At 44.4% G+C, this 25530-nt stretch overlaps 2 protein-coding genes across 3 annotated transcripts in view; one reads left to right on the top strand and one right to left on the bottom strand.

The window, feature by feature from the left end:
- The window catches only part of JAK1 (Janus kinase 1), a 138802-nt gene extending 116291 nt beyond the window's left edge, over nucleotides 1-22511 (top strand). The window contains exons 11-25 of the mRNA XM_036911304.2: nucleotides 3077-3263; nucleotides 8035-8141; nucleotides 10916-11059; nucleotides 11846-11933; nucleotides 12414-12541; nucleotides 13159-13294; nucleotides 14177-14328; nucleotides 14890-15040; nucleotides 15163-15257; nucleotides 16389-16581; nucleotides 17337-17461; nucleotides 17832-18004; nucleotides 19625-19742; nucleotides 20301-20411; nucleotides 21111-22511. Of these exons, the coding sequence (XP_036767199.1) occupies nucleotides 3077-3263; nucleotides 8035-8141; nucleotides 10916-11059; nucleotides 11846-11933; nucleotides 12414-12541; nucleotides 13159-13294; nucleotides 14177-14328; nucleotides 14890-15040; nucleotides 15163-15257; nucleotides 16389-16581; nucleotides 17337-17461; nucleotides 17832-18004; nucleotides 19625-19742; nucleotides 20301-20411; nucleotides 21111-21206 (2004 nt within the window). The 3' untranslated portion in view covers nucleotides 21207-22511. The remainder of the gene's footprint in view (nucleotides 1-3076; nucleotides 3264-8034; nucleotides 8142-10915; nucleotides 11060-11845; nucleotides 11934-12413; nucleotides 12542-13158; nucleotides 13295-14176; nucleotides 14329-14889; nucleotides 15041-15162; nucleotides 15258-16388; nucleotides 16582-17336; nucleotides 17462-17831; nucleotides 18005-19624; nucleotides 19743-20300; nucleotides 20412-21110) is intronic.
- RAVER2 (ribonucleoprotein, PTB binding 2) overlaps nucleotides 22508-25530 on the bottom strand; it is a 110063-nt gene continuing 107040 nt past the window's right edge. For both annotated transcript variants that reach the window (XM_036911305.2, XM_036911306.2), the window contains exon 12: nucleotides 22508-24671. In XM_036911305.2, coding sequence (XP_036767200.2) covers nucleotides 24525-24671 — 147 coding nt within the window. In that variant the 3' untranslated portion in view covers nucleotides 22508-24524. The remainder of the gene's footprint in view (nucleotides 24672-25530) is intronic.

Raw genomic sequence — 25530 nt, 5'->3', positions numbered from 1 at the left:
CAGTGCCCAGTCTTTATCCTTAATCTTTGTAATTTTAATTATTATATGTATTGGTATTGTCTCCTTGGGGTTCTTTTTGTTAGGGACTCTGCACTTCCTGGACTTAGGTGTCTATTTCCTTCCCCAGATTGACAAAGTTTTCAGGTATTATTTCTTCAAAAAGACTGTCTACCCCTTTGTGTCTCTATTCTCCTTCTGGTAATCCTATTTTATGAATACTGTTTTATTTTGAGTTATCACCCAGCTCCTTTAGCATCCCCTCATTTCTGGAGTTCTTTTCTCTCTCTGTTCCTTGGCCTCATTGTTTTCCTGTTCTCTAATTTCCAGCTCCTTGTTTGTCTCCTCTACCTGCAGCAGTCTATTATTGATTCCTTCCATGGTATTTTTCATTTTATTTACTCTATTCTTCAGCTCTTGAGAGGCTCTTTTCCAACTCTTCTCTTTGTTGAAGTCCTCCATGAGATCATCAGTACTTTTCTACAGATCAGTGAACATATTTATGACTGTTACTTTGAAATATTCATCAAGAAGATTGATCTCCATTTCATTTAGGCCACTTTCTGGTGTCCTATCCTTTTTTTAAACATATTTCCTCTGTCTCCTCATTTTGTCTGTGTTTCTGTGTTTCTTCTTCTGTATTAGATAGATCCACTATGTTTCCTAGTCTAGAGAGTAAAGGCTTTATGAAGAAGGCATCCTGTGGTGCCCAGAAGCTTAAGACCCTTTACTCTCCAGTGCCTGGTTCTTCTTTGCACCAAAGCACCAGTTGCTATTTGTGGGCTATTGTAGGGGGCACCTTTCTGTCTGCCAGCAGTGACCTATCTCAGTCCACTGTAGAGGGCAGTTTGCCTTAGCTGGCCCCTTTGTGATCCCAGCAGTGGCTTCTCAGATTGTTGTGAGTGGTGCCACCCTCTGCCTGCCCTGCAGCAATGGCAGTGCTGCTGGGCTGATGGGGTAGGCAGGGGTGGGGAGTGGGATTGGGTACCTGCAAGGAGGAAGGATATCTCAGAGCTGGCTCCTGCTGACGTCTCCCCAGTTGAGCTGAGAGAGGGCCAAGAAACCTGAGATAGTCTGCCTCTGCCTGCCAGGCAGGCAGGCAGGTGTGCAGAGATGTGCCTTGGGGCTGAGCTACCAGCAAAGGGCATGGAGCGTTTAGGGCTTCCATGAGCTCTGACCAGTTCAACTGAGGAGGGCCAGGGAAGTGTCGTCCACCTGCCTTTTCTCCTGTGGAGAGCGCTCCGTCCAACCCTTGCCCCTCTGGCACTCTTCCCACTGCTTGTAAGTATTCAAAGTGTTGCCTCTATGTTGGGTCTCAGCAGGACTGATGGACCATGCCTGTCCTCCAAAAGAGGCAGGAGTCTCAGCCTCCCATAGTATTCCAACTCTGTGGTGGCCAGTCCTATTAATCACCAAGTTCATTGCAATGTGGACTTAACATTCCCAGAGCAAATTTCCAAGGCCAAGTGTGCAGAGTTTCTGAGTGCTTAGCCCTTCCCCACTCTGTTCCTCTCCCTCCCACTTATGCAGTGGGATGGGGGAAAGGCTTGGGTCCCAGTCACTTGTGGCTCTGCCACTTTACCCTTCTCTGTGTGGTCTTCTCTTCTTCCCCAGGTGTAGGTGGTCTGTTCTGCAGTCGTCAGGTTATTTTCAGGGTTGGTTGTATTTGCTGGAGTGGCTTCCTTGGTCTATATATGTGTGGGAGGAGGTTTCTGCCTTGTCTTCCTACTCTGCCATCTTTTTTCTCCTAAAAAGGAATATTTTAAAAGACAATGAGTTTTACAGAATTAGTCCATATAAATACACTAGGGTTGATTGGGTTAACATGAATGGGGAGAACTGGGCAGGGAGAGCCTGCAAGATGGAAGTCAGCACGTTAGCATATTGTAGACCTCAGTCACCAGAAGGAAAAGTCCTACAGAACCCCCAAGGACTGGACTCAGTCAAGGGTGGGAAGAGGAAATGGCAGAAGGAACCCAGTGCTTCCAGGTGTCCTGAGTGAAGTCTCTGGGTGCCACTACCTGCTGGGGTGTTCTGTACAGCAAGTCTGCATGGCTGATATGGACACAGTGGCTCAGAACTTACCAGGTTTGTAGCCTTGGCAGGTTGCCTGTCTGCTATATTCATCAGTCTTTGGAGGAAGTTTAATATTTTTTAACATGGATCAGTGCATGAGATAGCCCAGCCTTCTCAGGTGGAGTTGACCTTTGCTATACCAAAAATGTCAGTGATTCAGTAACATGGTTGTCCCGGCATCGGATTGCCTGGGGAAAACAAGAATCATACACCACCATACACTGTGCTGAACTCTTTATGCATTCTCATTTAAGCCTTAGTCTAGCCCTGTGAGATAGGTGGTATTATCCATGTTGTACAGGTGAAGAAACCGAGGCATCAAGATTTTATATAGCTTGTCCTAGTTTACACCATAAGTAGATCTTTCTGGCTCTGTTCTTAACCACTAAAATAGTTTTCTTTGTACAGAAAGTGTCCATGAAGGAAAAATTCTGTCTATACTTCCTCTGCTCCATGGAACACTGAACTGGATCAAATAGCTGATCACCACTTCTCAGGATGATTCTCTTCAAATAGACCCATGGTCTGGAAGGGCTCAGTTTCAGGGCATTCCTGGATCAGTTTTGCTAGTAATTACTATTTCATGCGCAATAATATTTGCTAACCTTTATAAAGTGCTCAGTAAGTTTCTTTACATGCACCATGTCATATAATCGTAGCAACAATCCTGTGAGGTTGATACCTGTATGAACATCTTACAGGTCTAAAGCAGTGATGGTGTTGTGGAGATCACTGCTCTGTTATGCTTTCTCCCTTGTGTTAGCTCCCTGTTACCAGCGTGTTCTCCTGGATCCCCTTTTACTATTTTTTTATTTATTGTTTACTTGTTTATAATAAACTTTTTATTTTTGAATTTTAGATTTACAGAAATGTTACAAAGATAATACAGAGTTTGTATATACCTATCACCCAGCTTCCCTTGTTAACATCTTACAAAACCATGGGTACATTTGCCTGACTCTTTTAAAATAAATTGTTTTTTTGTTATTTTCCTGAATGGCAGATGCTTGGTGGCCAGAAACAGTTCAAGAACTTTCAGATTGAGGTGCAGAAGGGCCACTACAGCCTGCATGGCTCAGACCGCAGCTTCCCCAGTCTGGGGGACCTCATGAGCCACCTCAAGAAGCAGATTCTGCGCACGGACAACATCAGCTTTGTGCTGAAGCGCTGTTGCCAGCCCAAGCCCCGAGGTTGGTCTCCCTGTGCCATAGCTAGGCGTGTCCATCAGTGCTACCCTTTGTACCCTGGTGACACCCCAAGACCCAGATCAACCAAAAGATGCTGGCTGGTGTGAAGAAGTGGCCCCTTCCCAGTTTCTAGGTGTTTTTTATTGAGTTTTGTTACAAGTCTTTCCCCAACTCAAATCTCATTCCTTGTGTCAGCATTTTGTATAGAAAAGACCTACACCTTTTCTTAGCATCTCAGTTAGGTTGCAAGAAAGAGGCACATTCAGGATTAGTAAGCAGAAACTTCTTTCTTCTTAAAGATAAAATGTCTCTAGATGTTCCCCTGTTAGTAGTTTATCTGAGAAAAGTTCCTAGCACATCTTCTGTGGGCCAAGAACTGTGTTAAATGCAAAGAACCAGAAATGCCTAATACCCAGTCTCTGCTCTCTGAGGGTTTCCAGTGTAATGCAGAAAAATGTTGCAGGTATATGAGGCTTCCACAGACCTGGGCTTGAAAAGAAGCAGGTGGTCAAAATCCTTGAGTTGCATGGCAAGGAAGCTGCATGGAGGAAGTGGATCTTGAACCGAGTGTTGGACAATGAGCAGGAGCTTGCCAGTTAGATACGGGCATTTCCACAGAGCAGTTGTACTGGTGAAGTGGCAGGAAAAACAGAGACTACAGAAAGGTTCTGGGAGGCTAATGTGTTCAGTGAAGTTACAATGAAGGGAGAGGGGAGGTTGGAAGGGGAGAGATTTTGGGTCATAAGAAGCCTTGGATGCCATGCCAAAGAGCTGGGACATAATCCTGCAGGCAGTGGGAAGTCCTGGGAGGGAGGATGAGGGAGTAACATGGATAGAAGGGGCAAGGAACTCAGCTGCTCTTTTTTAAGCCCTATGAATAGTGTCACCAATCCCCTGCAGGTAGGTCCATCACCTCTGAGAATGTGAGAACTGCAAGGACACTTTGGGGATTACCTGCTCAAGGGTCCCATTTTATAGATGATAAAATTGAGACCTAGAGAAGTGAAGTGGGTCTGATTAAAGATCAAGGTCAAAAAACTGTTTGAGTGCCAGGTCTACCCAAAATGCCAGATCCCTGGAGTACTGGTTTTTTTGATGCTCCCCCTCCACAAGGTGCTACCCTGCATCTGTCAGACCCATCTCTTACACAAACTCAGGCCTCAGAAAAGCACAGCACAGTTGTTCCTGAGGCTCCAAAACATGTGGCCAAGATACTGTGAGGAGTCTTTGCCCGAAGCATGTCTTGTTCTTCTAGGGGACTATGTCCGAGTCTTTACGAAGGAGTGGGCAGAGGAAGCAGCCCCAGGACAAGGGGGCCTGGGTTCCTGACCAGTCACTTTCTGGTCTCCTAGCAGGGCACTGCCACTGAACTTGGTGAAAGAGGAAGGACGTGTGTTCTGGTTGATCAGATAGGGTTTCCTGCCAGCCTCGGGGGTAACTGCTGCCTTTGTTTTTGTGCTTGAAGATGTTCCACAAAGGTAAAAACACATCTGTCCTTGGCTGTGAGACCTTAGAGTGAAGTAAAACCTTAAAGCCCAACAACACTATTTACTCATGTACTCTATCCTTCTAGATATTTAGAAGCGGTTTTTACTTTCATAGGGATTACTGGTCTCTGTGTGAGGTTAGGGAAATGGAGAACAGCAGCCACAGGATGTGAGAAGGTGGTGGCAGGTGGGTGACTGGCCATGGTCTCTTTGCAGAGATCATCTGGGGAGCTCCCTGGAGTAGACAGCACCATATGCGCCCATACCTGGGACCCAGGAGCTGTGGTGGAGAAGCCTAGGGATGGAAGTGAACCCCTCTCTCATGGCTGCTGTGGAGGCTGCAGGGACTCTGCACGGAATGTATTTAGTGCCTGTCTCTCACACTTGACTATGCGCTCTTAAGACAGGATCAGAGTGTCACTTAATATTCTGATTCATGGGAAGCACAGCTCCTGGCACAGAATCGGCCTTCATGCATATTTGTCAAGTGAACAATTACAGCTGTAGCTACCATATGGTGGGTAGCTACTAGTCCCAAGCTGTTTACGTGCATATTTGCATTTCTTTCATCCATACAGTATCTCTTTGTAGCTATTATAAAGGTGAGGAAAGTGAGGCTCAGAGATATTCAGTGACTTGCTTCAGGCCACACAGCTAGTCGTATGAGTAGTAGTTATAATAATAGTAGTGACAAATAATGATGAGAATGGCTACCACCACGTGAATAATGTTTACAGTTTGCCAGGCACTGTTTGAGGGTCATTCATACTTTAAGTCATTTAATTTTCAGAACAACCCAGAGTATGTTGTTACCCCATTATACCTGCCTAAGATCATTTATGTAGGTAAAGGAGGAGTGGAATTTGGACTTACGTCTTCTGACTCCAGCTCCAGTGGTCTTTCCCATACAACACCCTCTTTGTGAAGGTGCAAGGTGCAGCCATTAGCCTAGGACTCTGGGGCAAGTAGCCTGACCTGTGAGGAAGAGTACTGGGCAGGGGAGGGGAGGGGAGCAGAGGACAGGGGCAGGACCGGAAGTGAGACAGTAACAACAAGCCCTATGTGTGAGGCTTCCTTATGCAGGTCCTCAGAAACCCTCTCCTTCCCTCTGCCCCCTGCAAATTAGAGAAGTGGTAAAATCATGAAAATTAAAGAGAATGTCATTTTGAGTTCCTCAGTGCCTCTGCCCTCTTAACTGCAAGGTACTGATGGTCAGACTCCAGCCTGGGTTTCTCACTTGAAAATGCAGCCAAGAAAGCGCTCATGGAATAAAGAGAAAGTAGGCTGATGCTCAGAGTGGGTGTGACAGTAAAGTAAGTCCACATTCCTTGTGCATTGTCAGCCCCACCATCCCTCTCCATGTCTGAGGGCCACCATCTTAGAAGGGAAGGCCCCACAGGACTCACTGGCCCACTCACCACCGATCCTCTCATATCCTCATCTGTGGAGTTGGGCTTGGTGCTTTATTTCTGTACACTTCAGCTCTGATGCTGAGGACTTCTGCAGACTAGTGCCAACCAGCTCTACAAGGATAAAGATGCTAAGATGTAAAACTGGTCATAACCACGATGGCCTTCAGTTCTAGAGTACTCACTATGCACCAGGCCCTGAAGTAAGTCCCTTGTGTGCATTATCTCATTTACCCCTCACAGCAGCCTAATGCAGGGTATGACTGTGTCCCCCATTTTTCTAGTAAGAAAACAGGTTCATGGAGGTTTAGCAGTTTTGCCCACTCCCCACTGTTGGCCCTAGTGCCATGTTCTCTGAAACAGCCATGTAGATAGTCAGTCCATAAATGGCCCTTGCTTCCATCCTCCTCTCTGATTTGCCAAACTGCTCTACTGCTTCAGCAATTCCCTGGGCCCTTTCTAAATGTCTTTTCTCCACCAGGGCAGTCCTCTCGCCTGCGTGAATCTGATATTACCTGGGTATCAGGGTGGAGTCAGGATAACAGAATGGAAGAGAGTAGACTCTGGAAAGAGTACCCAGGGTATGATAACAGGGGAGCCTGTACCTGAACCCACTTTTTGGCTCCCTCTAGGGCCAGGTGTGCTCTGGGAAGGTAAGAAACCGGAGCCATCCCTGGCTTCAGTGGGAATCCTAAGTCTGGGGCTTGCTGTCAAGGTTAGCTACCTGACCTTGATCAGATTGTTTACTCTAAATCTCTGTTCTCTGCCCTAAAAGTTGAAAGAGGAATGATAATACCATATACCTCATGGGATTGTCATGAGGACAAAGAGGTTAATGTGTGTAAGCTCTTAGGATGGTGGCTGGCACAGGGAGAGCAGTCAGAAAAATGTGAGCTGGAAAAAACAAACTCTGCCTTGCAGGGACGTGAGGTTTTGAAAGACAACATTCGAGTCAGTTGGCCCACTGTGCCAGCTTGGGGCTCAGCAGCTAATTGATAGGATTCTTCAGGGGTTCCCACAACGCCCTCACTACTGTCCAAATCTGGAAGGTGTTCTCCTGCCCAGCAATAACCTTGTAGGTCATTGTGGCTCCATGGTGGGAAGGCAGCTTCCATGGATTATAAACTCAATTTACCCTATGCTGACCCTGGCCCAGCAGATTTTATAATGTGTTCAGTTTGCTATTTCAATTAATAGAATTTGAGGGATGAGGTCTGCTCATAATCTGTACATTCAGCAAGCATGTAGTGTCAGGCAGTGCTGGGAGTCTGGAAGGTTCAGGCAGAGCCTTTCAGTGGGTCACCTGCCATGTTCTGCACAAAACCAGTGTTTTTCACTCTCCTGCTTTGTCCCTGTCACTCCCTACCCAATGCACTGCTGCTTCCTCCCTCCTCAGCTTTCATCCTTTGGCTCATACCCTGATTATTCATTCACATCTCTAACAAATGCTTATTGCGCACCTATTATATACCCAGCTATGGAGGTAGAATAGGAGGTAGACACAGTCCTTGCCTTCTTAGAGTTTCTATTCTCAGATTTTAAAATTTTGTTTCCTTAGGGAAACCTTCCCTGACCTCTTCTTACCAGAACAGATCCTGCTGTGTCAACCCCAGAGCCCCTGAGCCTGGCCGGGGGCAAAGCTGCACAGATTGTAGCTTTCCTTTTGAGTTTATTGGATTAATTTTGGCTTTGTTCTTAGCCTGTGTGAGCTCTTGGAGGGCAGGAATCAAGTACCTAATGAATATTTGTTGAATGACTGAACCAACAAGTACATGAATACGTGTTCAGCAGCCCCAAATGGCTTGGCAGACATTTGCTGACTGGGATCTTAGACCTTTGCTACCCTGCTCAGAATTATGTACTTACTGTCTTCCACAGAAATCTCCAATCTGCTGGTGGCTACTAAGAAAGCTCAGGAGTGGCAGCCTGTCTATCCCATGAGCCAGCTGAGTTTCGATCGGATCCTCAAGAAAGATATTGTGCAAGTGAGTCATTGCTGAGGCTCCTAGTTTGGGGAAATCCTAACGGATAAAGAACAAGGAAACTTTGCTTTCATAGCTAAAGCTGTTTAGCTGCCATCCTGCCCAGCCTTGCTGATGCTCCCTGGAGACACTTTCTCTGGGAAGGAAGTAGTTTTATCAGTCTTTGTGGGCTCATCCAGGGCTACGGGAACCTTCTGTTGTGGGTCTTCTGCAGACAGGAAGAGTGGAGAGCTTGGTGGGAATGCTGACAGGGCAGCAAGAATCAGATCCCCGTAGGGAGTGTGGACTGACAACCCTCATTAGCCCACAACATGCTGTGTGACAGTCACTCCTAAAGTTCAGTCCTGGGTTTTCTGATGATGCATCCAGAAGGAGCAAAGCTAGGGGAACACAGAACATAGTGAGGAACTTGGACCTGAAGGAGAATTGTCTTGAGAAACATCCCTCAGACCAGTGTCCCAGCCTTGGGAGGCCTTTTGCCCAGAGTCTGCAGCCTTAAGCAGGCCCCGTTTGAGCTGTGCTTGGGCTTTAGCTAATGCTGTGAGGCCCAGAGAGCATCTGCCTTTCTGCTGTGTAACAGCCCCCTCTCCCAGCCCCCTCACACAGAGTCATCCACCGGGGGAGGGGGGGCGGGGGGCTAAGAAGACAGACGCCAGCTGCCTTGGAAGGAAGGAATCTGCGGGAGACCATGATGCTTTGGAGCTTTGGAGCAAATCTTGGACTCACTGCCGTTGAGCTTGGTGGAGGGTAGCAAGCATGGGAAGTAGTTTATTAGCTTTTTTTTTCAGTTAATCCCTGAAGTTGTTGGGTAGGATTTTGAGGGCATAGAAGTCCACAGCACTTGCCTTATGGTAAATTCTTCACTGAGGGCCAATCTTCCTGTGTCTCCCTGGTGGTGTCAGAGCTGTGTTCAGAGATTAAAATCGCCAGAGCAGCAATACTACTACTAGAGGTCTAGAACTTGACTTCCATGGATTATAAATTCCATTAACCCTGTACTGACCCTGGCCTGGTATATTTTATAATATGTTCAGTTTGCTGTTTGAATCAGTAGAATTTGATTCTTGGTCTAGAACCTGACACTGTACTTGGGGTCTTACACCTTTCCTTACCCTTGAGTCCCTGGGCAGGTAATGGCCATTGTCCATGCCTCCATCATTCATTCATTTAGCTAACAGTGATTGCGTACTTCCATATACCAGGCGTGATCATGATCCTTGGCAGGCTCAGTCTGGTGAGGAGGCAGATTCCTGTCTATCTTAAGTAGATAATAACATTGTCAAGATAAAAGTCCTAAGTAGGGAAGTACAGCGGGATGCGGGACTCTCAGAGGCGATCATCCTAGCCTCTCACCTAGCCTTGGGAAGACAGAGATGGCTTCCTAGAGAAAGCGGCATCAAAGCAGAGTCCCAGGGGGTGAACAGCAAGTGCTGAGCAAAGGCAGAGGGAGCAGCATGGAAGGAGACTGGTGGGGGGACATGGCAGAGGCCTCTGTGGGTTGCTGCACAATCCTGGTGCCTGGATTTGGCCATTAGAATAAGCTAACTTTCTGGGGAAAAATAATTATTCTGAACGCATATGGCTTTTATGGGATGATCTGGGAATACAGCTTCCCATAACCTTAATGAATTGCTTCATGACAGATGCAGCTTTAATGAAAAATCACAGGACTTTGCCAGTATAAGGGAGACAGGGCAGATGTATCATCATTCTGCTGTGACAGATGACAAATGGTGGCATTTGTGCAAATTAATATACTCAGTTAACAATCGTATACAGTCCTGTGGAGGACAGTCCATTTTCTGTATTTACAGAGGGTTCTAGGATAATAGAATAACAGAACTTCAATTTACAAGTTTTATGGGGTTAATGCCAATTGCTTGCCAGTGCCTAAGCTTTATGAATCACATTTTGACTTCCAAATATCAGGAATGTTTAAATCAAATGTTTAAAGCTTCAACTGCAAGAGTCCTTAGAGACAGATCATAATGTGCTGGGGCTTGGACAGATGATCTCATATAGTCCTCATGCCACTTTCTTAGGGATATTATCCCTTTCTGTATGTGGGGAAACGGAGGGCCCACCCCCTCAGTCTCTGCCTCTGTCCTCAAATCACCTCCCCCTCTCTTCTTGCTGGGGACTCACTGCTATTAAGGAGCCTGGTGGAGGGCAGTAAGCATGGGGAGTAGTTTAACTTTTTTTAAAGTTAATCCCTGAAATTGTTGGGTAGGATTTTGAGGGAATCAGAGTCCACAACATGAAAAATGAACAGTTTGTGTGTGAGAAGGAGAAATAGTGTGTACCTGCTCTAGGGGGCAATCAAACAAAAAAATCTCAGCCCAACAGATTGGATTCTACCTACTATGTGCTAAGGTCTGTACCAGGAGCTTTCATACCTATTTCCTCACTTGACTGTTACCACAGCCCTATGAGGTAGGCACCATTATTATCCCTGTTTACAGAAAGTGGGCAAAAATTGAGCATGGTGAAAGAAGGTCTCTAAGTTAAATGGACAGCAAATGGTAGAACCAGGACTAACAAGCCCTTTCTCTCTGTACCCAGCCTGTGAGTGGAGGAGTCCTCAGTGGGGTCCTCTCTGAGTCGTCTCTGGAGGTCTGACCAGGACAAGGCACTGGGCGGGCTGTGAGCTGCTGGGGTCCTTTGGCCTTTGCCCTGCCCCTGCCGGTGTTCTGTGTTCCCATAGGGCCTTAGTGCCAGACTCTGGCATCACTGCAGCCCTAGAGAAAGATCACCCAACCTCCGGCTTCCTCCTTCAGAGTGAGCACCTTGGGAGAGGCACACGGACACACATCTACTCTGGGACCTTGGTGGATTTCAAGGATGATGAAGGAGCTTCTGAAGAGAAGAGAATCAAAGTGATCCTCAAAGTCTTAGACCCCAGCCACAGGGACATTTCTCTGGCAAGTGTCATTTGCATAACCCACCCTTTCTCCTCCCCCATCTCTGGAGTAGGTGGAGCACAGTAGCCTGGGAAGGACTTTCACCCTTAGTTTGATGTAGCGGTTTCCAAACTTGTCTTCTAGTCAGGATTCCTTTCTTCAAATACAGCCTTAGGTAAACCCGGTCCATATAATAAGTGAGGGAAGATTGAAAGTGAAGTGGGATGAGCAGCCCCTCCCACTTGACCTGCCCCTGCCTTCTCCTCCCACGTCCTGCCCGGAGGTCCTTGTGGTGGTGCCGTGTAGCCCCAGGACCCCAGCTAAATGTTCTCAAAGTCCCTTATATATAGTCCAGGGCTGTCACTTCACAGCAACACTAGAGAATCAAAGCGCAGAGGAGTGAAATGACTTACCCAGGATCCCACAAACTCTTAGAGCATGATAAAGCCTCCTTGAGAGGGAGCTGCCACAGTTTGCCTTTTATTCTAGAACAGTGTCCCACACTGCTATCTCCCACAGTTTGAAAAAAGAGAAAGTGGTGGTCATGAGTATCCAGTGGGGAAATTGTCAGCTAGCCTATCACACCAGCCTAGCTTTGCATCCTATGAGGTCTTCTAAATAAATCTTATATCCCAGCCAGACTGGCCCTGGGATGAAGGTCTGGCAAGCCCTCTGGGGAGGTAAAGCCAGGGGAATAGTTTCAGGGCCTGGGATGCTGACAGTGGTGAGTTTTCCTCTCAGAAAGCCCTTTGGAATCAGACCCGTGGAGACTGACCGTTGCTGTTCCCTTGTCCTGTTTTCCCATAGGCTTTTTTTGAGGCAGCCAGCATGATGAGACAGGTCTCGCACAAACACATTGTATACCTCTATGGCGTCTGTGTCCGAGATGTGGAGAGTAAGTGTATTCTTTTTGGAAGGGGTGGTTGGCCCTGGTTGGACAACACAGCTGCTGTGAAGACAGCAGGGGCTGGGGCCGCCTTCATGTTGCCTGGGCTCCTTGCCGTTCTTTTTGCAGTCAAGGAATTTGAGGTACTGAGCAGGTCACTTGCTTAAGTTAATAGTGAACATGGAACCAAATCCCATTTATTTTTCACTCATTTCTTGAACATTTACGTCTTGCTAGCTGTGGGCCCCACCTTGTGCTAGACCCGGGCGGTTGGAGTAAGCTGAGTTCACTGCCCTAGAGTCAGAGTAGAAGGTGCTCTAGAAGGGCAGAGGTTGTCTGTCCAACTCCAAAGCACTCTGCCATTTGCACCTCCCAGGGATGTCTGGGTCCTCCCTTGCCCAGTACCAGCCGCTAACATGGACTCTCATAGGGGATGAGAGAGAAAATGGTCCCAGACAGAGGTTCAGATGTGTGTTTTTGTGCTCATAGATATCATGGTGGAAGAGTTTGTGGAGGGGGGGCCCCTGGATCTCTTCATGCACCGGAAAAGTGATGTCCTCACCACACCATGGAAGTTCAAAGTTGCCAAGCAGCTGGCTAGTGCCCTGAGTTACTTGGTAAGTGTGTTCTCATGTCCATGGTGGCCCCCACAAGGAACCAGAATACTCTAGTTGGGGAATGGTGGGAAGGAGGTGCTAGCCAAGCAGCTGGAGGGAACTAGGCTCTGAGGTTAAACACAGTTGTGCCTGGTGCCTAGTGAACACAGTCATGTTAAGCTGTTGTGTATGCTCACACATGAATCTTGTTGAGAGGGAAATTTTACCACATCAGAGGACTGGCTTCTGTACTGCAGTGTATGGTAAGTATAGAAATAGTGTAGTACTTGCTGAGGGAATGAGGGAAACTACTAGCATGAGTAGTAGCTAACATGACTGGGTGCTGACCATGGCTCATTTGTTTTTAGGAAAAAACTGTTCATTTTATACAGAAGCCCTAAGAGCCATGCTTCACTATTTCCCTGTGTCACTGATGAGAAAACTGGGACAGGGGGACATTGTGTAATGTACCCAAACCACCCAGATAATCAGTGGGAAAACTAGACTGCCTGGGTCTGGTTGTAGCTGGGGAATGTGAAGAACTGATCTGAGTGTTGGAAACAGAGGACATGTGGGAAGGAGCGAAGACAGGCATCCTCATGGGCAGCTTTGCTGGGCTCACCCTTTTCTCTCTGCAGGAGGATAAGGACCTGGTCCATGGAAATGTGTGCACTAAAAACCTCCTCCTGGCCCGCGAGGGCATTGACAGCGAGTGTGGCCCGTTCATCAAGCTCAGTGACCCCGGCATCCCCATCACTGTGCTGTCCAGGCAAGGTGTGTCTCCCCTGCCCTTCCACCCATCCCCAGCCCTCACCTCCCACCCACCCTACTCCATCTGAGGCAGGGGGCCGGCGTTGGGGGTCTGTCTCCTCTCAGAAGGGACGCTTTAGCAAATGGGTGTCAGGTGCTCTTTGCGTGCCCTGGGGGCCAAGAGAGATAAGGAGCATTGCGGGGGGGCAGTCTCTGCCCTCAAGGTGCTGACTGTGCAGTAGGAGGGATACAACTCACCATTTCCATGGATGCAGCTGGGGTGTCCACTGAGATTCCTGGCCTTGGTTAGAAGTCAGAACAGGGTCTACAGAGGTAGCCTCGGGAGTTACCAGGAAGTCTTGTATTGGAGGAAGAGATGGGCGCATCACCTAAGAAGTGATGACTTTACCACAGTCTTTCCCTCCTTTGTTCTTTTCCAAATGAAAGAAAACCCACATAAAACAAATACGCATTGCAGGGCAATTGTGCAGAGTAGCTGAGATTAGCCCTTGCCTACTTTGCATATGTTGGTCTCTTCTCCTCCCCTGCTTTTTCTTTCTTTATTAAGCCTTTGTCCATACAGCCCCTCCTCCTTGCCCAGCATGTTGGCCTTCACCCTGGGGTGCTTTGCTATTTCTGAGGCCAGGGCTTCAGAAGATTGGCTGCAGATGACCTTCCTGCTGCCCCTACCTCAGACTGATGCAGCTGAAGTGCCCTGGGTCAGGGGCCTGGAAAACTACACCTTTAATGTGCTACCCATGGGACCAGTGTAACCATGGTCGTTGTTTGGGAAACACTGTTTGAAATAGTTTCTTCAGTAGCTCATGGCTCTTACTGCAATGACAGTGATTTACTTCCCACATGATTCCAGAAACTGATCTATAAATATCTGTTGTCTTTTTCCAGAGTGCATAGAACGAATCCCGTGGATTGCTCCTGAGTGTGTGGAAGACTGCAAGAACCTGAGCGTGGCCGCAGACAAATGGAGCTTTGGAACCACACTCTGGGAAATCTGCTACAATGGCGAGATCCCCCTAAAAGACAAGACGCTGATCGAGGTGAGCAGTTGCTTTCCAGGTTGTGAGCTGAGTGAGAACTTCTTGGACACTCATGGACATCTCAGCAGTTACCAGGCAGTCTCATATTGTAGGAAGAGATGGGTGCAGGTTTGAATCTCCTCCACAGGTTTACTGGCTGTGTGACCTTGAAAATGTAACTTCCTTGAGCTTGTTTCATCATCTTAAAATGGGATAAATAATAACCTACTTTGCCAGGGTTGTTGTGGAAATAAGTAAAGAATGCACATAGAGTGCCAGGCGTACAGTATGTGCTCAACCGATCATTATAGTGTTGTTTATCTGAGATTTTTAAGTGCCTATTATTCAGTAAAATTAACACAGGTATTTATTGAGTTTCTATTGTATCCTGACTATGGATTATTTTATTATCAAGACAAGATTTCTCAAAGCTGAAATAAGGCAACAGTAACTCAAGTTTATAAAATCTACCTTTAATCAGGGCTTTGGGGAATTAAATTAGAGATTAGCAACTCCTTCTGAGCTGGGCTAAAAGGTTTATGAGTGGTTCCTTTGGTTTCTTACATGTGGTCCTCTTTACAGAAAGAGAGATTCTATGAAAGCCGATGCAGGCCAGTGACACCGTCTTGTAAGGAGCTGGCTGACCTTATGACCCGCTGCATGAACTATGACCCCAATCAGAGACCTTTCTTCCGAGCCATCATGAGAGACATCAATAAGCTGGAGGAGCAGAGTACGACACTGTCTTGTGCTGTGTAACTGAGACCAGCCGATGCCTCAGGGAGTGGGGGAGTAACAAGGAGCCGTTAGTGGCAGTCACTCCTTATTAACCTGTGTTCTTCTCTCTCCTGTTAGATCCAGACATTGTTTCAGAGAAAAAGCCACAAACTGAAGTGGATCCCACACATTTTGAAAAGCGGTTCTTAAAGAGGATCCGTGACTTGGGAGAGGCAAGTTATACTCACATCCCCTATCGACCACATCACCTGTCTTTACATCTAAAGCCACTCTCCATTCTCTCATTTTGGGTCAAGATTGATAATAGAAAGCATCTTACTGCATTTTCTTAGGGCCACTTGAATCACAAGGGATGGTATCTTTCCCCATTTGACACTCACACAGTGACAGCTTACATATACTTATGCATGTATGTGGCTGTGTATACACACAGTATATTGGTTTGCTGCCTAAAGAGACTTGATCTTTCAGGGATGGAAGAGAATGGAAAGGGAGAGGAGAGATACAGGGGAATAGGTATAGATATGGTGGAAATAAAAAAATCCCTGTCTCTGACTTTCCTGGGCATATATATCCCTGTGAGGCTGCTTAAATGAGGGATGAATTTACTACACAGCAGGCCAGAACTGAATGTTAGCTTTTCCCTTGGACCTCGAATGGGAGTTTTTTAACAGTTAATGTGACTAGAAAAGCTACTGGGATTTGCATCTTTATACAGATTTTTTGTAGTTCAGTTATGTAAACAGAGACTGCCCTGTGTTGAGTATCTGCCATGTGCCAAGGCCGTGTGCCAGACTTTTTACAGGTGCAGTGTCCTTAGTCCCTCACAGCATCCCTGAGGGTGTAGTACTACTGTGTGCATTCAGCACCTCTGGACCCAGCTCAGAAGATTGGTGACAGGGCCACGGGGCCATCATCACCATCAAATGGCTTAGCTGGGATCTGGTCCCACATCTTCTAAAGACTCCTCATGCAGTGCTCTGTTAGCTATTTTGTGGTGCCTCTCCCATAGGGGGCTCAGGGCTGAAAAAAAGCCATAGTTGTCCGAAAGGTCCAGAAATAACCTTCATTTCCTTTTGGGTTACATTTTCATGGAAACTGGCATTGGTTCACCAGTCACTTGGCTCAGTAATGGAGGGTATAGCATGTGAGGCCAAGATAGGAAGGGGCTGTGGTGAGTGGGAAGAGGCCTGGTAGGAGCTGGCTGCTTGCGAGGTTGGGCTGTGCTGTGCACCCCTGGCCTTCGAGGGAACAGCACAAGGAGCAAGCCTCCACCTCCACGGGTGTTCCTGCTGGCTCAGGCTGGGGTTTTTCTGATCAAGCACATGCATCTTTCCCTCCAGGGCCACTTTGGGAAGGTTGAGCTCTGCAGGTATGACCCTGAGGGGGACAATACAGGGGAGCAGGTAGCTGTCAAATCCCTGAAGCCTGAGAGTGGTGGTAACCACATAGCTGATCTGAAGAAGGAAATAGAAATCTTAAGGAACCTCTATCATGAGAACATTGTGAAGTACAAAGGCATCTGTACGGAAGACGGTATGTTGAACAAAGTGGGGTTGGTTTAAAAACTAAGTGACCATCTGGAATTGTAAGGCCGATGCCGAATAGGTGGTGTCCTTGGCCATATCTAGGCCACCTGCACATGCTCACTGATGGCCCCTGGGCTCTTGGGTTTGAAGTCATATGCACTGTCAAACCCCTCAACAGCTGTGGAGCTCCCAAGGAAGGTTCCCATCTTCCCCTGCAGCCAGGATGGTGCCAGATGCTCTCCGGGCTGTTCACGTATCCACACTGGAGACTGGACTTCATCCATCCTAATTCTCCCATTTAGGGCCTGAAGGTCATGTAAACCTGATAACCACTTCTCCCCTTTCCCTATTCTGACCCAACACTAGCCAGGATATTTTGTTTTCTAGTTGTCTAAATCAGGGTGGCAAGTAGTATCTACCAGTAAGTGTATCTTTTTTATAAGCCAGGACCTTATGTACATATTGTATTGATAATGAAATGATACGGCTCATATTTTTAATACATTGATCACCTGCTCTGGTTTGCAGAGCACTCTGTGTTATCTCAGTGAGTGCTGATGACTCTGGATTATGTCCACAAGGGTCACGATCCCTGTTCACTGCTGCTTAGTCTCCTGAGGCTCTTGGGCTTAAGTAACTTGCCTGTGATGCCGAGTGACATTGAATTAGTTCGGGTCCTCTGCCTGCAAATCCTGTGCTCCTTACTTTCTCCCATTTCCTTCATTTGGCAATCTTGTACTGATGGGTGCTTTTTCTGAACAGGAGGAAATGGCATTAAGCTCATCATGGAATTTCTGCCTTCGGGAAGCCTTAAAGAGTATCTTCCAAAGAATAAGAACAAAATAAACCTCAAACAGCAGTTGAAATATGCTGTTCAGATTTGTAAGGTAAAAAAAAAGACAGTATATTACAGATTAAGAAATCAGACACCCTGTTCTGTGTAATTCATTTGTAATTAGACTGCAAGTGGGAAACTTCCCAATAATTGCTCTGAGTTTATTTTGCTTTGTATGATTTGGATGAAAAATTAGTCTCTCCTAAGAAAGTAAACTGATTTGTTAGTATGGCTAATTTAATGTGTATTTCTTTTAATGAGGTTGGTTTTACTATTCTTGCATAAAAGTAAAAACAAAAAAAACCCAGTGACATATGAATGAAGTGAGATCTGTAGTTTTTTGTTAAGAAGTGATAGCTGCAAAATGCCGTCTGAACTGACCTCCAGCAATGTGTCATCCTACCTTTACTTCTCTCCATCAGGGGATGGACTATTTGGGTTCTCGGCAGTATGTTCACCGGGACTTAGCAGCGAGAAATGTCCTTGTTGAGAGTGAACACCAAGTGAAAATTGGAGACTTTGGTTTAACCAAAGCAATTGAAACCGATAAGGAGTACTACACAGTCAAGGACGACCGGGACAGCCCTGTGTTTTGGTAACTGAGTCAAACATTTCATCAGTTGGTTTCCACTGTTTTGATAAGCCCTTTCTAGCTGTGTTAATGTCTCATTCCTTCTGTCTGAGTCAAGGGTAGAAAGGTCATAGAACATTTGGAATTGATTGATCTTTGCCTTCAAGAAACACCTTTTAGGCTGTTCCCTGAAAGCAACCCACACAGAGCTGCCTGCACTGCACACACCACCTTCCCGGGAATGGAGAGCTCTAGCTGCCAGCTCAGCGTCTCCGGCTTCCAGGAGAGGGCACTAGGCTGATGTCTGACGCAGTTCCTAGAACTGTTAGCAGCTGCAGTAGTCACACCACACCGTGCAGAGGAAGCCTGGAGGGCAGGGAGGAGGAGGGCGCAGGAATGAGGCGCTGCCGAGGCAAGCACTGACACATTGAGAGAGATCTTGGGCAGAGCAGAGCAAAGTACACAGGAAACCTGGCCGTCTTCTCATGAATCACTAGGAGTAGCCTGGTTAGAAGGCCACAGCCTGACTTGGACCCCTCAGCCTGAAACACTATCCAGGAGAGACGCTGCTTTAGTCTCCACTCCACCCACTCCTGTGAAACTGCTAGCGCCTCCAAGGTGCACCCTGCATAGACACAATCTCTCTGCCTGTGGAGCCTAAACCTTCATTCGTTCATTAAACAGATATATGTCAAGGTCCTACTTTGTTCCAGGCACTCAATAGAGAGATGATGGTGAACAAGCAGACTGTTTAGGATCTAATGGGCAAAGAAGCCAATTTTGTGGTACATAAGCATAAAAGGCTTGGTTTTCTGCAAGTCCTGTTAAGATTTTAGATTCATGAGGGTTTGTAAAGATGGTTAGAAGGGATGGGTGACTTAACAAGAATGAGACCAGAGCAGCTGATGACCCCAGGAACGGAAAGAGGCTCAGTGTGGCAGGGTCATGAAGTGGGAGGTATCAGGGTATTGCCAAGGCTGAGCTCTGGAAGCCAAGTGACAAGAGCCGGTACTCCATCGCAAGGGCTTTGGGGTGCCACTTGATGTCCTAAGGATAGGGACTTTTAAAGCAATCACTGTGGGATGCTCCGGGAAGCAAGATTGGAGCCAGGGGGTCTGATTGGGCCGGAGGCAGCAATGGAGTGAATGAGGACAGTGATCAGGATGTGACAGTGTGGTTTAAGAGTAGGTTTGAGGATTTAGGTAACTGGATATGGGGATGCCTCCACTTCTGGCTCAGGCAGTTGGGTGTTTAGGATTCCCATTCACCAAAACAGTTGATGTGGGAAGAGGACTGGGCACTGCTGACTGAGCTTGCAGGCAAATAAAACCTGGGGCCTGTCATCATATGCTGCCGGCTCCTGTGCATGGACAGCATGTGCTCTGTGAAATGAAGAGCACAAACTTGTCTTACTGATATTTTGGAGAACATATATACTGCTGAAAGCCTATAAATGTTGTTGTTCTTCATGTCAGATGTGTACCACAGCAGCATGTGTCATTAATCCACAATTCATGCTTAGATGTCATAGAATGTTAAATTCTATGGAAGACTAAAGAGGTGATAGATTTTTCTGAGTTATTCTGTAATGTCTGTTGGAGTACCCTTCCCAGGAAATGAAGTTTCATATCTGCTTTCTTTCAGGTATGCTCCAGAGTGTTTAATTCAGTGTAAATTTTATATCGCCTCTGATGTCTGGTCTTTTGGAGTAACTCTGCACGAGCTGCTTACTTACTGTGATTCAGATTCCAGTCCCATGGCGGTAAGTCTCATCTCTTCATTTGAATCTAGTACCCAATGAAAACATGTCCATCTCTGCTTTGTTAAGCATTGTTTTTAAGTGGAATTCAGTCAGTGTGTTATAATGGAGAAGGGAAGTATTACTTTTCCATTTATTTTGGTTTATTACTTGACAATATTTGTGGCTCTTTCAAGTCTTGGTTTCACAAGGAGCCCAGAGTTCTGTAAGATGACCCTGACTTTCAGGGATTTTCTCTGTGCCAGGAATCTGGAGACAGTTTCCTGGAAAATAAGTGAGTTAAGTGAGGGGGCATTGGGTAGGGGCTTTGTCTGAGCTTTATGTATTCCCAAATGAGATCATTTTCACTGGGACAAGGGAAGGAGTGGTTGGCAGAGTCTGAGAAATTACACACTGATCATTGAGAGCTAATAAGGATTTTGGACTTTCATTTAAGGTTACTAAGAAGAAAACCCTTTTTATTGTCATTTTAATTTCTAGTTAATTCTAGAAATTTCACCTTAATCTGATTGTGTAAATATATGCAAAGTAAAGTATTTTGTTTGGTTTTATTTTACATAGTTGTTCCTGAAAATGATAGGCCCAACTCATGGCCAGATGACAGTAACAAGACTTGTGAATACATTAAAAGAAGGAAAACGTTTGCCTTGTCCACCTAACTGTCCAGATGAGGTATTTATGGTCCACTTCACAGTAATAAAACTCAGTTTTTACCGTTTTCACAGTTTGAGTTATCCAGCAAGGGACTGGGAGTGGGGGTGGGAGAAGGAACGAGTAGAAAACTCCTTCCATTTTCTGAAGCTGAATTTAAGATACCTGAGAAATCATCTTTGGGGCAGACGGCAGCCAGAAGTTATGCTCAAAGCATGGATTCCCCGCAAAAGTAGGTCAACCTCAGTGGGCTCCCTGAAAGAGCATATTTTGGTAGAGTTTTATCATGAAAGTTTATCTAGCTTATCAACAGCATTTATGACATTTATTCAGTTTTCTGTATTGTAAAGTGAACTGAGCCTTTAAAACTATTTGGACTAATTAGGGTGTACTGAATAGTATGTGTGAGTGAGAGTGAAGCAGCCAGTGAGGACACTTAGAGTCTAACCTGAGATACAATCCCGTGAACTGCTTTATGGCAGGTAATTAATGACATGAATTTTTTGGAAGCTCAGTTAACCCATGAGCTTCTCCAATGTTAAAATATTTATGAACTATAGTTGTGTCACATTTTCTATATTTTAAATTACTCAGATAATCTTGTTACTTAAGGAAGGTCATTTACATTTCCAAAATTTTCTTACTCCTGGTGATTCTGTAATATAAAAAACTCCTAAATCTAACACTTTTACTGTTTTTTGGTCGGTTTGTTTTTTACAGGTTTATCAACTTATGAGAAAATGCTGGGAATTCCAACCATCTAATCGGACAACCTTTCAGAACCTTATTGAAGGATTTGAAGCACTTTTAAAATAAGCATGAATAACATTTAAATTCCACTGTATATCAAGTCCTCCTCTCCCCTAACAAATACACAAGCCATTTAAAAAAATTTTTTTAATGGAAAAAGTTTGTATTCTGTCTAAAAAGATACTTGGGTATGTATCCAGGTAAATATAAGGCATACTGCGGTGCTTAGTATGTGTAAGTACTTCCTCTTTAAATTTGGCGCCAGTAGCATAGACAAATAATGACAACCAAAATATTAGAAAGCACTTAAGCACTCCTTTTGGAAAAATATACCACCATCTTATTTGGCTGGCTTGCCATTACAACTGTCTATCAGAATGGGACTTTTCAAAACAAGAGGAGCTGACCAAAATAGTCTCAAGATCATTGCTTTCTCCCAGTTGCCAGTTGATCTGAAATGTTTTTCTGGAACATAAACATAAAGATCGATGGACTCAGTTGATACTTTAATATACACACAAATTTTAATACCTATACAGTGATAGACCAAGCATTCTTGAAATATTAGATACCAGTTAGTATACTATTGTTTCTGTACAAAGATGAGTGTGTTCCTGTCACCAGTAGGACTTAAACTTTGTTTTCAGAGGCTTAGTGCCTACTCCCTGGGTGGCCAGCATTACCCATTTTTGATAAAACTGGTCATACCCATGGGGACGGCTGTGGAATCCTTTGCTGCATGATGTTAATTCTTGAGAACCAAGCCTATGCCAGTGCTTTCCTGAACAGTATACTTTTAATCAGAATTGATTCCAAGAACCTGGGTACTATTAAACATGCTCTTAGGAAACGTCAGTGTATATCCTTTTCTAACTTTACCACTTTGGGGCAAGCTGTACCAGCATTGGTTTGGGATGCTCTATGCAACCAGTCAGAGTATATACCACACTGCACTGTTCTTAGAGTGTTTCAATACTTAGCATTCACCTACAAGAGTCAATCACTATTTTGACTGTCAGTCTGTGGTGCAAAACTTAAAAGACCTAGCTTAAAGGCACCACGGAGTTCAAGAGCCATAGACAGTTTGCCTGGAGGTAGCTGTGTAATCAAAAACGTCTAATCTTTAATTCAGTGTGAACTGTAAGATCTTTAGGACCATGAATCTGAAAAACTTTGTTAATGCTGTCTAGCATTTGTGTGATATGATGTTCACCTTTTGAGCCTGAAAACTGCTTCAATGGCAATGATAAAACTCGCCATTTACATTTGTTCGGTAATCCTGTATCACCAAGGTCTGTCTGTGTCAAACCTGTGGCCACTCTATATGCACTTTGTTTATTCTTTATACAAATAAAGATAATAGAGACTCCACATGCATATGACTTTTACTATTAAGATTTCATTTTCAAAGAATTCAATTCATTTACATAGAAAAAATAACAGTATAGACTTTGGGGGTGTGTGGCAATGGTCTCCTTATATCCAGTGGTAATGGAACACAGGGCAAAGCCACTATGTGTTATAATCCAAAACTTTTATTCTTTGAAACTCTTCCTGCTTTCATCTTGCAGCTCTAAAGTTTACCATCTTCTGTTTGTACTGTCATAGAGATGTGACTTATCACTGAAGACTCTTGTTTGAGGCAACAGGAAAATGGGAAGAAGTGCAGAGCATAGAGAAGCCATTATTCATCTGCTGAGTCATGACTGAGTGATGTCTAGTCTATCAGTTTATCTGTGATATAAACTGCCCAGAATTTAACTGTCATTTTCCAATAGAAGTTAATACATGCAATAAATTAGACCAAATAAAATTCTTTACAAATCACAGTATGTACCAATTTTAAACTTCATAATTAAAACAGTATACCTTATAGTCAAAAATAAGTCCCCCAAATTACAAGGTATTTAAATCATCTGATTTCAAAAAGACTAGGATCACTGAGACCTCTGAACTCCTTATCATCAATTACATTCTCATAATAAGGAACAAACAGAAATTTCTAGATGGCAAACGGTTTCTCGTGCGTTTAGTATCAAGATCTTCAGAAAAAGGTAATGTCAAAAGTTGTATGCAATAAACATTTCTTTCAAAGGTAAATTGGGTTAAATAGCTGGTAATTTTTCAGCCTAACATACTACAAAAGACTAAGAGACAGAGTGAGGTATAGCTTATTAGCTCAAAATGGTTCTGTTACTCCCTAAGACTCCTTCAGGGAGGGTAGTACTGACTCTTTTACTATATTGTGAATTTGTATTTGATGGTCAGTGTATATGCCCTGATCTAGTCATTAGGTGCTATAAAATGAGACATAGAAGCTTGTGTTCCTTGCCACTTACAACTCTGTTGCAGAACTTAAATGTTTTTCTTTAGGTGAAGTAAAAGGCTTAGGGAATTAATGATCTTATGTCAAGGGCCAGCACACTTTCCCTATAAAGGGCCAAATAGTAAATATTTTAGGTTTTGCAGGCTGTACAGTCTCTGTCACAGCTATTGGGCTCTACCACCATAACACAGAAGTAGCCACAGGCAATAGGTAAATGAATGAGCATGATTGTGCTCCAATAAATTTTATGTATGTATGCTAAAACTTGAATTTCACAATTTTCAAGTCAAATTTTCTTTTTCAGTCCAACCGTTAAAAATGTAAACATCATCCTTAGCTTGCAGGCAGTACAAAAGCAGGTGGAGAACTGAATTTCACCCCAGGGTGTGGTTTGCCAAGCCCTGAAATTCGATCACCAAAGTGACTTTTCTTAATACCTTCTGTTTCACAAAAGGTATAAATGGTAAACAACATATGTTAAAAGTAAAGCATCTTTAGCTGTATATAACTAAGGCCTCACTATCATGCTGTTTGGGTTTTATATTTTGCATGGCTGGTATGGGGGTGGTAATTTAGTTTGCATGTAGAGAATCTTTGACATTACCATCACTACATTTTGCATTTACACTCTTGTATTTCTAGGAAAAGTCCTAAAATCTATAAATGAGATTACTTCTAGGGAAAGTAAATTGAAATGCACACTGGCTCATAAGAAATTCATTCACCTAAGGCTCAGGAAACTTTCCCATTTATTGCTTCAAACCTTTATATATGGATCAAAATTATTCTGTCATAAATAAGGAATATTTGGAACACTGTAAATTAATAATCATATTAAGATATATTTAATTCTAGTGGAAAATTCCTCAACTGATGTCTATTCTTATTGCTACTTATTTTTTATTTGGCAATTCTGCCTGCTTCACAACACAGTTCCTTCTGGGGACATTAATAAACCCGTGTTTAAAGGATATGGCTAGTCTGAATGTAGTTAAGGCAGCGATGAACAGCAGAGATACTGTAAAGAACCGTATGAGGATAAAAGGAAAGACCTTAACTTAGTACACTCGCTTCTTTTTTAAGTAGTTTTCCATGTAGTATGTGCCCGTGCCCTGTGAATGCTGGTCAACAAATTCGACGGAACCACCTTCTGAGGCAGAGACGAGATATGATGAGCCTCGCTTTTCATTTCTTAAAGATGACACCTATGAGAAAAAGAAAACACAACTAATGCTAAAATCTAAACTAAAATTGGTTTATTTGTTAAAAGAGCAATTCTACTTGTGATTTGGTATAAAAGCAGAATAGCAAGTAACACAGCTGTCAAAATTATGCAAACTCCTTTGTAAAACAAGATTTGATTTTTAAATTTTTATATAAAATCACGTGTGGAACTTAAAAAAAATACAAACCAAGTCTCTGAGTGCCCTCCCCCATATCTGGGGACACAAACAACAGCCATTGCAATTGTTTCTGCTATTTGCACCGAGTACAACCCACTGAATCAAAATCCCTCTGAGGAAGGAGAGACTAAGAAATCAAACTGCCTATTAAATTAGATGTTAAGTCTAATAACTAGAATAAATTAGTAGGTAAAATTGACAAATGATGTCAACAAAAATAACAGTCTAGAGGGCAATGTGAACTCAAACTACAGTCTATGTAATAATCACCTGGAGAGCATGTTAAAAATGCAGATTTTTCAGGTTCCATCCCAGAGATTCTTACCTGAAATTGTTTATGATTAAGTGTCAAAACGTTCCTCACAAGTAAAGTAATCAAACAACAAAGCAGATTGTGGAGCACAACCCCAAGGCCCTCTGATCCCTCTTAGTTTTAGCTTTTACAAATACTCATAGTATTTGTTTTGAAACAATAGTTATTTTAAGAATGGAGGTCAACTTCAGAGAGGGCAGATAAATGAGTCTGTTAAAACTTCTTATAAAGTAGTTCTTAAATCATCTATGTTCAGAAGGCGGAGTCAACCAAGATGGCAACATAGGAGGCGAGCCTAGCAGCTTCCTATGGGAACACCAAATGTACAGCTACACATTGGATAAATGA

This window comes from Manis pentadactyla, chromosome 4 (genome assembly GCF_030020395.1).
Source record: "Manis pentadactyla isolate mManPen7 chromosome 4, mManPen7.hap1, whole genome shotgun sequence".
NCBI classification, from domain to species: Eukaryota; Metazoa; Chordata; class Mammalia; order Pholidota; family Manidae; genus Manis; species Manis pentadactyla.
This window is presented reverse-complemented; position numbering and strand designations above follow the sequence as displayed.